At 39.2% G+C, this 13,174-nt stretch overlaps 1 protein-coding gene across 1 annotated transcript; it reads left to right on the top strand.

The window, feature by feature from the left end:
- Positions 1-724: 724 nt before the first annotated feature.
- vps33a (VPS33A core subunit of CORVET and HOPS complexes) lies at positions 725-9,712 on the top strand. Its single transcript, XM_084360514.1, has 13 exons — positions 725-932; positions 1,299-1,364; positions 1,875-2,002; positions 2,110-2,296; positions 3,354-3,470; positions 3,586-3,760; positions 3,877-4,070; positions 4,832-4,958; positions 5,251-5,318; positions 5,540-5,677; positions 6,604-6,741; positions 6,832-7,000; positions 8,505-9,712. Exons 1-13 carry the CDS (start codon positions 831-833, stop codon positions 8,696-8,698), a joined length of 1,803 nt encoding a protein of 600 aa, XP_084216640.1. The 5' UTR covers positions 725-830; the 3' UTR covers positions 8,699-9,712.
- The last annotated feature ends 3,462 nt before the right edge of the window (positions 9,713-13,174 follow it).

The following is a 13,174-nucleotide window of genomic DNA, read 5'->3' on the forward strand; positions in this document are numbered from 1 at the left end:
AACACTGTTTTTCAGGAACAAATGAATCCTCCCAAAATTACCTCTGAAATTCTAACAACAGTGACTCAATTATAAGAGCACTCCTCCACTTTGATTCTTGCTATAGAAACATAGCGCCATCTAATGGAATGAGTCATCATTGCACCAAAAACGGAGGACTTGCGCATCTTTTGCTTTATATTTATGTGGAACTTCAGCGGAATCAGTGCAAAAAATGCAAAAACACACTCATTTTGAAAATAAATTGGATACACATTATTTAGGGCATCATTTTGAGCGATTACAGTGTGTTTGCCACACCTAAACACAGGAAAAGACTACGGGTGAAACAAGAGGTTAATGTCCTCCTACTTCCGTATTCACGTCTCACATTAATATCATCCACATGATGGTTAAATATCCACTCTCACACATGTTGTCAACACATAAATGTTTAAATAAATTAAATCTACCGATTGTCGCAATCATATGAGACGCAAATATTTCTCAAATTTGGCTTTAGCGTAGTTGTTTAACGAACACTCTGTACGCATGCGCAACACTAATAAGCTGCTGCTGCAAGCCAAAGTTGGAAGCTATCCTGTTAGCTAGGAAGTTACCGTGTTTGTGATAACTTCAGACCTTTGCAAGACATTCAGACGATGGATATAGAAACGTATATGTGTCTATGGTTCCGACTAACCGGCAGGAAGTTTTTATATACTAGAAGGAATTAGCTTTTTAGCCTTTACCATGGTGTGAACTATCTTGATATTGAATCTTCTTTGGTCACGTGACCGATTGTCTCCGCTGTGGTCACCTGACTTGTGTTGTGTTGCTGACACAGAAAGATGGCAGCTCACCTGTCGTACGGGAGAGTTAATTTAAACATTTTGAGAGAAGCAGCGCGAAAAGAGCTTCGAGAGTTTTTGGACAAGTGTGCCGGAAGCAAGGTAATGAGCACACAAACATGTAAAACATGGCCGAAGCAGCGACAGTTAGTATATCCAAGGACCTGACAGTTAAGCTAGCTAGCCTCTTCAGCCTTAGTGTTATCATGGAGCTGTCAGTGTCTTGCACAATACATAAAATTACAGTCCATGTCAAGGGATATATTCAAACACTGCATTCTCTGACAATATAGCTACAACCGTATCAGCATGTTACGTATTTGTCCTTTAAGTAGCTCCATTTCGGTTTGTTATTGGACCTGTTAGCTAATAGCTAAATCACAGGTAACACTGAAACAGTTCCGCATGCAGATGATCTTTCAGGTCTTGCTATTGATACACAAAACTAAATGTGCCTTTGCTCTGTAGGCCATAGTTTGGGATGAATATCTGACGGGACCCTTTGGACTGATAGCTCAGTACTCTCTACTGAAGGTAAGTGCTTTCTGTGCAGTTTTTGTGCTTTTTGCAATGTAAAGTAACCCTATATACTAGGCCCATATGTAGACCTGCAACGATTAATCGATTAGTTGTCAACTATTTTGATAATCTCTTTATCGGTTTGCATAATATTTTAAGAAAAGAGAGTTCAAATTTTATGATTCCAGCTTCTTAAATGTGATATTTTTTGGTTTATTTACTTCTCTATTACAGTAAACTGATAATCTTTTGGTTTGGTTGTGGACAAAAAAAGACATTTTAAGGACATTATCTTGGGCTTTTGGAAACACTGACCAACATTTGTCACCATTTTCTGACATTTAATAGTACATATAACTAAAACGAGAAAATAATCAAAAGTTTAATAGACAATGAAAATGATTGTTTAGTCGCAGCCCTACCCAAATGAAGTATCTGGTGTCAAAGGGACAGCAATACAGTTCAGGGTTTTTTTTAGCAATATCAAACACATGTTTTATAACTGTTTTGAACTGTGTTTTTAAGGAACATGAAGTGGAAAAGATGTTCACCCTCAAGAGTGGGAGGCTCCCCTCTGCTGACGTAAAAAATATCATCTTCTTTGTTCGCCCCCGGCTCGAGCTCATGGACATCATTGCTGAGAATGTATTCAGGTGTGGTTTATATGTCCCTTGAAGTACAGTTACAGTGTAATGCAGTCAAGTACTTTGAGATCCGTTTGTCCATTTAACACCTTTGTGCTGCATTGTGCACCTTTCAGTGAGGACAAGATGCATTTGTCACGAGACTTCCACATATTGTTTGTGCCTCGGAGGAGCATGCTGTGTGAGCAGCGGCTGAAGGAGCAGGGCGTGTTGGGCTCTTTCATCAACATCGACGAGTACATCCTGGACCTGATCCCCTACGATGGTGACCTGCTCTCCATGGAGTATGAAAGTGCTTTCAGGGTGTGTTCAACTTATACATCCCAGATATGTATCAACCACTCTGCTGCTCTGTGATCAAAATTTCTCCAGCTCTGTTCAAACTGCCAGGCCAAATCTCTTTTTAGCTTATCCAGATTATGCGCAGAGAGATTTAGAAAGTTTGGACAGCAAAAAAAAAAACAAAACCCAACCATTTCAAATAGGACTTTTGTAACTGGATCCAAGCTACTTTTGAAGGCAGTTTTCCACGGATTGGTCTCAGTCTGGACGCTCCGACGACTCAAATTGGATTTTAAAGAGACGTTTGAGTCACTTGCAACATAAAAAAAACCCTGTCTCTGAGAAATTATGTTTATATACCTAATGCTATATGAATGATATTGTCTATTAACATAATGAGGAAACATTGTTAAGTAACATACCTGCCGTGGTTATGGTCATGTTTAGGCACTGGCAGCACTAAGCTAAGGTAAGAGAAAGATCATGGTGCATTTTATTACATAAAAAGTAACGAGTGACTTGAGACATAAGATTTTTTTTATCATTTGACTGTAATCTCTGTGTAACCTTAAGCAAAGTGCTTTTGTTGCCTAAACCTTTTCGTATATATATACAGTGTTTCATTCACTCAAAGAAAAGCTGTCTCCAAACATCATCCAGACAGCGATTATGTTTGGTAATATACACACATCATTTCTAGGAGACGAGGTTGAATCCAGTAATGGAAGGTGGAATTTTTCATGTTTCTGCGTTGGAAAGCCAGTCACCAGTATACGTAGTTACTGACGCAAATGAAGTGACCACAGTAACCCCTGCAGATAGGTTGGTGATGTCTGGAGGCACAAATCAGATCTGATCATTGCAAATAACAATGTGGGCAGTCTGTCTGAAAGATCTCATTTGTGAAACAGTTCTGATTCATCTGCTGTTTGAATAAGGCCTATGTTTTGTTTTACATTATATAAAAACAATTCAACCAATATTTCAACATAATGATAATTGTAAGGAAATATTTATGTATTAGCTCTGGTGTCTTTCTTACTGTACTGTACGTCTTACGCTTTTTTGTCTCTTGCAGGAGTGTTACTTAGAAAATGACCAGACAAGCCTTTACCACACAGCCAAAGGCCTCATGACCTTACAGGCGCTGTATGGCACCATTCCACAGATATATGGGAAGGGAGAATGTGCACGGGTGAGTATGGTGTGAGTCATTTTGTGTGAAAAATGCTAATTGCACATGGACAGAGGCTCAGCAGCAGCCAGGTTATTTCATTTGTTTGAGAAAGATATCCTCTGCTTGTGCCCAGCATGTCGCCAACATGATGCTGAGGATGAAGAGGGAGTTTGCCGGCAGTCAGAACCAGATCCTGCCCGTGTTCGATACTCTGCTCCTCCTGGACCGTAATGTTGACCTTCTCACCCCTCTGGCCACGCAGCTCACCTACGAGGGTCTCATTGATGAGATCTATGGAATCACTAACGGTCAGAATAAATCTTTTTTTTGACGCCTTCTGTGTTAGTCTGATGTGGATGTGAATTGTGAATTTGTGAATTTATGTGTTTCTTGATGGTTTTATTTTCCTTGTATTTAATCACAGGTTATGTCAAGTTGCCCCCTGAGAAGTTTGCACAGAAGAAGCAAGGTGAAGCGAGTAAAGATCTACCCACAGAGCCCAAGAAGTTACAGCTCAACTCAGCAGAGGAACTGTACGCAGAAATACGGGACAAAAATTTCAATGCTGTTGGAGCAGCCCTCAGCAAGAAGGCCAAAATCATTTCAGCTGCCTTTGAGGTTGGTGTTGCCTCATCTATGTCGGTCTAGCATATTTGCCTGCTCTAAAATGATTATAGTATAATCTTTGTGTTAAAAAATGTTAAAATGTAGTTGTATTGTCTGGTACTTCAGCTACATGAGATCACTTCCAGACATCCCAGCTGATCTGATCTGATCTGTAATCTCTGTGGCATTTTACCACAAAGCTCTTAACAGAAATCCATAAGATTAGGGAAGTGATGACAATCACTTAGAGATAGGTAAAGTGCTAATAGTTCAAGCAGATTGCTTAACAATTATCTCAACAGCTCAGACTTCAGGCACATTGATTGCAATACAAACTACATTAGAAGAGATCGTTAATAAGCTAAATTAAGGTAGTGTTCAAAAAGCGGTGAACATTAGCTGGTTTTTCAGTGACTAAAGTAATGGAAAGGTGCTTTATATGTGGAAGGTGTTTAAGAACAGAATTGTGTGTGTTTTCAGTGTTTAGTCAGAAGTGAATTTGTGAATATTGACACCAAATTCAAGTAGTATTTATTAAGATGGGAGTAACTTTGTTTGTTTTGTAGAAACACCTTCCTAATCTTTTTTTTTTTGGACAAATTTTAATTGCCTGCTATCTAATTTGTCATCTAAATGTAATTTGCTGGTGTGCTGTGTGATTGACTTTTTGTGGTAATTAAGTTGGATTCGGTCATTCCAGTTCTCTTCTACTGAGCAGCAATACCAAACTTATAAATAGCTCAGCATGTAAAGTGATATTTTTTGTCTTTCAGGAACGCCACAATGCCAAAACTGTGGGAGAAATAAAGCAGTTTGTGTCTCAGTTGCCTCACATGCAGGCAGCACGAAGCTCACTTGCTAACCACACCTCTATAGCAGAGCTGATCAAAGACATCACCAGTAAGTATAAAAAAATCATTTACTTTTTATTCTGTTAGCATTTTGGATCGATTCTCACACCATATGTTCATAATTTCATAAATCCTGCACACTATCTATAGTTTTTAAAAAGTAACAAGTAGTGTACGTCAATAACATTGTTATAAAGCCTTTTCTTATATCTTTTATTTGTCACAGTTTTCAGGACTGTAGAATTCTGTTTTTTCTCTTTTCTTAAAGCATTGTATGTTTAAGTTGTCATCTATATGTTAATTATAATGTGATTAAATCTAACTAATGTCTCTTGTTTCAGCATCTGAGGCCTTCTTTGATAATCTAACAGTGGAGCAGGAGTTTATGACTGGAGTCGACACAGACAAGGTGTTCTTCAACTATCTACTTAATGATTTTCCAAAGCTAATCTGTCATAAAAATGATTCTCACATAAATATGTGCATACATACACTGGTTTCATATGATTTTGATAATGTTTACTGAATTCCTCACAATTGGAAATGCCTTATTAAACCTGGTACCGATTTTAAATAAGAGTTTATACAAAGTGATTTATATACTGTATTGTATGTTTGTGTACTGTCCAGGTGAACACATATATCGAAGACTGCATCGCCCAAAAGGATCCACTGATCAAGATTCTGCGTCTGGTGTGTATGCAGTCAGTCTGCAACAATGGCCTCAAGCAGAAGGTGTTCGACTACTACAAGAGGGAGATTCTCCAGGTAGAGTCACAGACATAAAGATCTGTTTTCAGTGGCGGTGTCTTTTCTGTGTCTGTACATTCCTGCTACATCAAAAAAACAAAAAAATAGTGGTACATTTACTTAGGAATTAACAGAGATGGGTAGAGTAGATAAAACTGTGCTGTGTAGTAACTTGAGTAGTGAGTAACCTAAGAAATAAAAACAAGAAAAAAAATGTATGTGATATTACGTTTAGTTGTGGGTATGACTAGAATTGTTTCTGCAGCAGACGGTCTTCCTTGGGTAAAGGCAAAGAAGTGAACATACACCTGTACTCATTTCTAGTGAAACTATAAATCATCATCTCCTGTTTAGATTACCTGCCACAGTGCCACATAAACACCAGGGCAATATTCACATCTTTATCTCTCAAATGTGATCACAAAATATTGCATCGATAATACTGTAATTTTCTTTTGTGATTATTATTATTTATGAAGGAAAGATTAAATTACATTCTTTGCTGGTTGTCTCCTATGTTATATTATGATTTAGCAAATAAATCAGAAAATCATGTGCATAACCATTCCAGTATAGATCTTCCATGTCCCAGTTCCCATCACAGACGGCCACAGATCAGGTGTGAGCCCCCCACATGGAAGACAATAAGATCAGAGTGGTTAAATCTAAATGATTTCATTTGGCTTATTGGAAGATAATGCTGTGATGCTTCATCATTGTCAGTCATTGACAGTCAGTGATTGAAACATCATATCAGTCATGTCCACATGAAAGAAGTTGACTTCACCCAACCACAGCTGGCTGCACAGTGCACTGTTAATTCTTCTGTAAATATTAGCGGTTAGCACTATTTGAAAGCCATACCACTGCTGTAGTTTCAGCCGTTATCCTGCTTTGAACAGAGTCATGTGGAGGCAATAATGCCTTTTTTGTCTTTTGTGCAGACCTATGGTTATGAACACATGCTCACATTGAACAACCTAGAGAAGGCAGGTCTTCTGAAACCACAGACGAGCTCCAGAAATAACTACCCCACTATCAGAAAAACCCTTAAACTGTGGATGGAAGATGCCAATGAACAGGTACAAGATTTATGAAAAGAACTCTGAGGATTAAATCCATGCACTTTTGCTGTTTTGAGCTCGTTAACTGTGTGTTTTCCAATCCCGCAGAACCCCAACGACATCTCCTATGTGTACAGCGGCTATGCTCCACTGAGCATACGACTGACCCAGGTCTTAGCCAGGCCTGGGTGGCGTAGCATCGAAGAGGTGCTGAAGATGCTTCCAGGCCCACACTTCGAGGAGCGACAACAGCTGCCTGCTGGGCTTCATAAGAAACGTAAGGACCAATACAAACTGGGCCTGCTGTTTGCCCTGCTGCTCACTAAACAGAGTCAAAGTAAACGACCTGCCTGCCTGCTACGTGTAGATAAGACCCAGGCTTTGTTTCTGTTGGGTCAAATGCTGAACAGCAGCAGATTGATGGCACAAAGCTGACAATACCGTAGAAGCACCGTCAGTGTTTGTGGCTTTTCTCTGGGTCTGTTGAAGAGACGGCCAGATAACAACATACTGTGCTTTCCCTCAGTTTTCCTCCATGTCATCGTACTGGCAGGAGGAGGTGTTACACTGATATGAATAATGAATTTGATTATACACTCAATTTGAAATGTGCTAATTAGAACTGTGAGTTTGGGCATTAGACACAGTTGACTTGTTTCTACATGCCTGCCTTACACTGGATTATAAAAGGTGATAATAAAGGAGTCTAATCTTGGGGGGAGTGTGATGGCTAAATTAGTGTTTTCACATTTCAAAATATGGTGCTTTAGCAGAAAGAAAGTGGCCCTCTTTTATATTCACTTGTATTTTGTTAAAGGAACAGTTCCCCGAAAAGTGAAAATTCAGTCATTATCTACTCACCCGCATGGCGATGGAAAGTCGGGAGAAATCTTCACTGTAGCTGCTAAGCTAAAAGCATAATCATACACCCCATTTGAAGTGGGTGCACTAGCTCGACTGCATGTTGAGGGTGCAAATTACGTCTTTTCAAATCAGTTTTGGATCTCTAGGTTTCCAAAGACTTACGCCGGATGAGCTGGGGTTTTTTTTTGTTGTTTTTAAAGAATCAAGTCCCTGTCTACTTCTTCTATTTGATAATTTACCAACTTTATTCATTTTTCTAAAGTTCTTCCAACAACAAAGAAACAATGTGTTCTAATACAGAAAGAAATATCAAGAGGCAAATATCAATTAAAATTACATTGAAATGAGGTCTTACCTTAAATGTCAGACATTTGGAAGATGGTGATGATGATGATGATGATGATGGTGATGATACTAATAATAAACTTAATTTCTACATATTTCTTAATTTCCAATAATTCAAAACCAGACTTACAAGTTGCCATACCTTATACCAGTACAGTTCAATATTGGTGCTCAGCTAGTAAATCATAGAGATATAAAACTAAATAAAATGCTGTAAAATTAGGGAATTCAACAACAATAACACAGAAATACAAAACAACAAAATATAATATATCAACAATAAAAACTTTTGAGTCGACATTTAAATGCTTTTAAATATTTTGAGAAATTGCTTCATAGTGTTTAGGCTTAAACCATAAAAGTATGATTCCCCTTTGTTTTAAGGCCTGGTACTGTGTGGTACTAAGCTTTAATTTCTGATCACAAGGATTAAAAGTAATCAATGCAATCTTGAAATGAATTCTGTAATGGATCTGTAGCCATTATAATCAATGAAGCAGTTTCCCCTTTTTAGTTATTGTTGGTGTTCGATTTTGTTTGGGTAACATGCATCTTCTTGTACTGTCGTGCAGGCCAGCAGGGGGAGAACAGAACCACGCTGGTGTTCTTCCTCGGTGGAGTGTCATATGCAGAAATAGCCGCTCTTCGTTTCCTCTCTCAAATGGAAGACAGCGGGATGGAGTATATTATAGCCACCACAAAACTCCTAAACGGTACAACTTGGATCAAATCCCTCATGGACCGGCCGGAGTCCCAGACCCCCTGAGTAACCTGCATGCACACCTGGCCACATCAAACACCCCATCTGTCCGAGAGACCTCAGCTGCTGTTTTTATGTCCATGTCAGTGTACTGCAGGTGTTTCATTGATGTCTGCGCTGGTTAAACATCCACAGGCTCTTTAAAGGTGCCCAGTGGAGTTTTCTTGTCAACAAAGTGTTACTGACATAAATTCATTTCTTTCTTTATCACATTTGCAAACCTTTTTTTATTCTTTAATTGTGCCTTGTTATATCCATGTTTTCTCGCTTGCTTATGCTGGTGCTTTCCTTCACTTCTCTGCACAGCACCACTAACAAGCGTTGATCAGTTGAATAGTACGAGACCGGCAGCAGGAAAGTGTATCAAGTCACCTGCAGCCTCATGTGTAAACCGCCCTAAATGGTCATGTGTCGAACATATTATTTCCTCCGTTTTCCATAAAAAAGTTCATGTGGTTTGCTTTCAGACTCCCCAAATCCACCCCACAGAGCACTGTGTACGTAATGGTCTACTCTTATGAATCTTATGAAGTTGTTTTCTCATGATAGGTTATCTTGTTATTTTTGGGAAAACGGTTGTTATCTCATGATAATGACATAAACAAAGTTTGTTTTCTTGAGCTCTCGAGAAAAATTCCTCATTATCTTTGGAGAACAATATTTGTCATTCCGCGCTAATGAAATAAATAACTTGTGATCTCAAGAAAACAAATACAATTTATTTGTTATCAAGGGACAACGTAGGAAATAACATGTTTGACCACTTGCTTCCGTATAAACAAAATGCTTACCCATGTGCAAAAGTCAAAAAACAAACTCCACAGGGTACCTTTAATTTTTTCCAGTCCATTATTTGCACCCAGACAATACAATATAAAGCTGTTTAATGCTACTGTTTATCCTACATGTCTTTGTCCTCTCTACTATGAAGCTACTGTACATATGTATGTATGATTAAAACCTTTGGGATGTCTGTGATGATGTCATGTATGAGATGATTAAAGATGCACTTACACAGTTTTTGAAAGCTTTGTAGGCAGTTTTTTTCAATATTGCAACTGAATTACACAGTCATCTGGGAAGACATTTTGCCTATTGTATAGCAGATAATTTCAGAAAGGCTGGCTGATTGTAATCAGGGAGATCAGATGAAAGGCAGGGATGGTAGTGTATCAGTCAGCAGTGGTCCAGCTCTCTGAAGGAGCAATTAGCGCCGTAACAGGCCTCCCGATCAGCCGGTAATGGCCCTGTGCTGTCTCGAGAGCTCAGCCCTCGGCAGCGCATGATTTGACAGCACTGGACACTGATTGAATTAGGAGGCCATTTGCTCCATGTTCCGGTAGAGGATAACTGTGCGGCGGGAGGGTGTTTGATCTCTGTTTCAGTCAATATCGTCTCCGTGCCTTACACTATGAACACAAGGAGACCTGCTGACAGCACTCGGATAGTTTGGTGAAGTAGCTCTGGTAAATCTATGCTCATTTCCTTTGTTTTAATTGGCTAGAACACTTGAACTGCTTTGATTTAATTCATCAAAATTACTAAATCTCTGCTCGTTGGCAAAAATCTTACTCTACATTTTTTTTTTTGTTTGAGGAGCAGGTGCACTGAAGACTTAAACTCCCATTAGATCAATCCCAGGGGATTCAGATCCTTGTGATCAGTTCTTGCTTGTGGCTCCTCCTCTGCCATCAGGGCTTGAAACGCTCAAGGCAGCACACACCAACTTGGACTTCAAGGCTGGAAGCACAGGAGCCCACTTGCTGATCAGCTCCTGTCCTGCTGCAACAACACCAAGGTATGATGAAGTTTTTTAATATGGATGTTTGATTTTTCCCTGTTTAGTTAAGTTTAAGTCAGTTAAACCTTAAAATATTAACACATTTTAGATACTGACATTTCTTCTTAACTGTAAGACGTAACACAACTATATATTTAGATGGCATATATGTATTCTGAATCCAACATGGTTGTTATGTGAGCTTGGTTACAACTTCGGCAGCCCAAAGAATAACTACTCCAACAACAACATGATTTTTGTGTTCAGCATCTCACCTGAAAATATCAACAGTTTGAATCATTGTGGACGATGTTCCAACAGTCTGTTGTTTGTGACTGTACACAAACAAAGCAGATCAATACCCAACCCATTTAGTGCAATTTACAGATAAATTATTAATAGTGGTGTTGTGGAAATTCAGCCTACCCAGCTTCTACAAGGCAGGGAACAAATCAATGTGTACCTCTAATGACAATACAATAACAAACTTGAACACATGAAGCATAATAAATATTAGAATAATATATAAAGTGTTAAAATTCTGAGCGAATGTTCTACTTAAAGTTGTTTTGTATTCTGCTCTGAATTTCCACATATGTTTGCAGAATGGGCCGAGGTGAGAATATGGGACACCTGACTCAACCTGGTCGCAAGCAGAAGACGCAGCAGGGCCCTATGGATGTGGATCCCCTTTTCATCCGCTGCCTCCGGACATTTAAGGAAATCCTGAAATTTGTTCTCTTCAGCTACACGGTGCTGTTTGGCGCTTTGCTGCTTGCCCGATGGACCACTTATTTAATGGTGGGAAAGTGAAGAGGAAGCGACTGTTGGAGAACGAGCTTGTTCTCGGACTAATGACGTCGATCAGGCAGACCTTTGGGATTTGTGGTCTATGCAGTTCCTTTAAATCATTAATGTCGCCACACAACGACAATGATAACAGCTGGAGTGATCGTGTTTGCATCCTTATTTGAGTCACACTCAACAGTAAAGCTCAAAGCTTATGTGCATTTTTTTTTAATAATCAACAGGGTGTTGCAGGATTATAGAGCAACTTTACAGAGGAGCCCATTTTAAACAAGCCAGCTTGCATCGGATGTGTTTGTTGACCGTGTTAAATGTGTAGTCTAGAAGCTGTGATATCTGCTGAGTTGCAAAATGACTACAATGAAGCTGTAAATGTGTAAACATGTAGCATTCAAAATCAGTATTGTGAATTCTTCAATGATAAAGCTTTGGAGTTGTTTTTTCCCCTTGAGAAGCACACATAATGTTTGGTCACAAATGTTTGTTTTAAAAAAAAAGCATATCAGAAGTGATGTATCCCCAGGCGAGCAAAGCAAACAACTGCCCCAGGGGCCCCAGGCTCCCAGAGGGCCTGAATGCTCCAGGTTTACTGGTCACTGCCAAAGTTCAACATATATCAGAAATGATTTGGGCCTTAAAGCAACACCTGAATTATTACCTAATCCTGATGCCTTGTCTTGTAGAGTTCTATTTTGTTTTATTTAAAATAATGTTGTGCATATTCCTAAATAAATGGGTGAATGGTCAAATAACCAATATGTTGGCCCCCCTGTGGCTTAGAGGTTAAGAGGCCAACCATGAAAAGTAATGTCCCCAGTTTGAATCTGGTTTGCAACCTTTGTTGCATCACTCTCTCCCCTCCTTCCTGTTATCTGTCTGTTATCTGCTGGCACTAACTGGCATAAAATGCCCCCACAAATACATTTGTTTTTAACAAAACTCATATAATGGACAGAGATCGGGACTTGGAGAGGAATACAAATGTCAAAAGGCCCTTTTCATCGACAAGGAAGTCATTTGGACGGGGAAATGCAAAGGTGTACAGTAAATAACAGAACAGAGCTATTGTCAATGATATAAGTAATACCTGAGCATTTTCTATCACTATTAATAGCAGGGCTGATGACAGGGGATGAACATGAGGTCAGTTGTCCTGGGCCGTGGGTCATTGAGGGCCAGAAAGAGCCTTAAAGAATCTTTAAAATAATCTGCTGGGGGGCTTTTGGAGATGTCCTGGGCAAGAGGAAGACTATCAGCAGCCCTGATTTTTAGTATTACGTAAAGGAGAGGAATGGAAGATCTTAACTCTCTGGGGTCCACCACAAATGTTTGCCCTAATTTTAGCCAAAACTTCAATTTGCATGGGAGCGGTTAGTTTTTCAGTCACTCTTCACATCCATGCACCAAGGATGGCCTTTTCAGAGTGCCATCCTCCAAACCTAATGACAGACAGATGCCAGAAACTGCAGAGGATCCTGTCAAAACTAATGGTCTGAGCTGCAGGTTCCACGGGATGTGTTATTTTGTAGGATTTGTGTTCTATGGGCCCAAATACCCCAAAACTTCATTCAGTAATTGTTTAAATACTTAAATATCTTGAATGATATTTAAAATATTTTATTTTGCATTTGAATTAAATTCTAAACTAAAAATTGTTAAAAGTAAATTGTATTTAATAAACTAAACTTCATATCAAATCTGGCTCACTTTCACTGTGGAGCCAAAACCCCTGCTTGCGCGGGTTAGTTCGATTATATTCACTGAAACAATCCACATGGGCGGGGTTTAGTCATTATGGGTGTTCTAAAAAGTCATTATTACTTTTCTTTGAAAATCGAACACTCTATAAGTCAAATGAACCATGTGGTCTCAAGAGACAGGGGAAATGGTCCCAC

This window comes from Pagrus pagrus (genome assembly GCF_965226575.1).
Source record: "Pagrus pagrus genome assembly, chromosome: 8".
Taxonomy (NCBI): domain Eukaryota; kingdom Metazoa; phylum Chordata; class Actinopteri; order Spariformes; family Sparidae; genus Pagrus; species Pagrus pagrus.

Coding starts and splice junctions, on each gene's coding strand:
- vps33a (XM_084360514.1), top strand. CDS start 831: ATGGCAGCTCACCTGTCGTACGGGAGAGTTAATTTAAACATTTTGAGA. Junction 3,761..3,876: donor GATCTATGGAATCACTAACG/GTCAGAATAAAT, acceptor ATTTAATCACAG/GTTATGTCAAGTTGCCCCCT. Junction 5,678..6,603: donor ACAAGAGGGAGATTCTCCAG/GTAGAGTCACAG, acceptor TCTTTTGTGCAG/ACCTATGGTTATGAACACAT.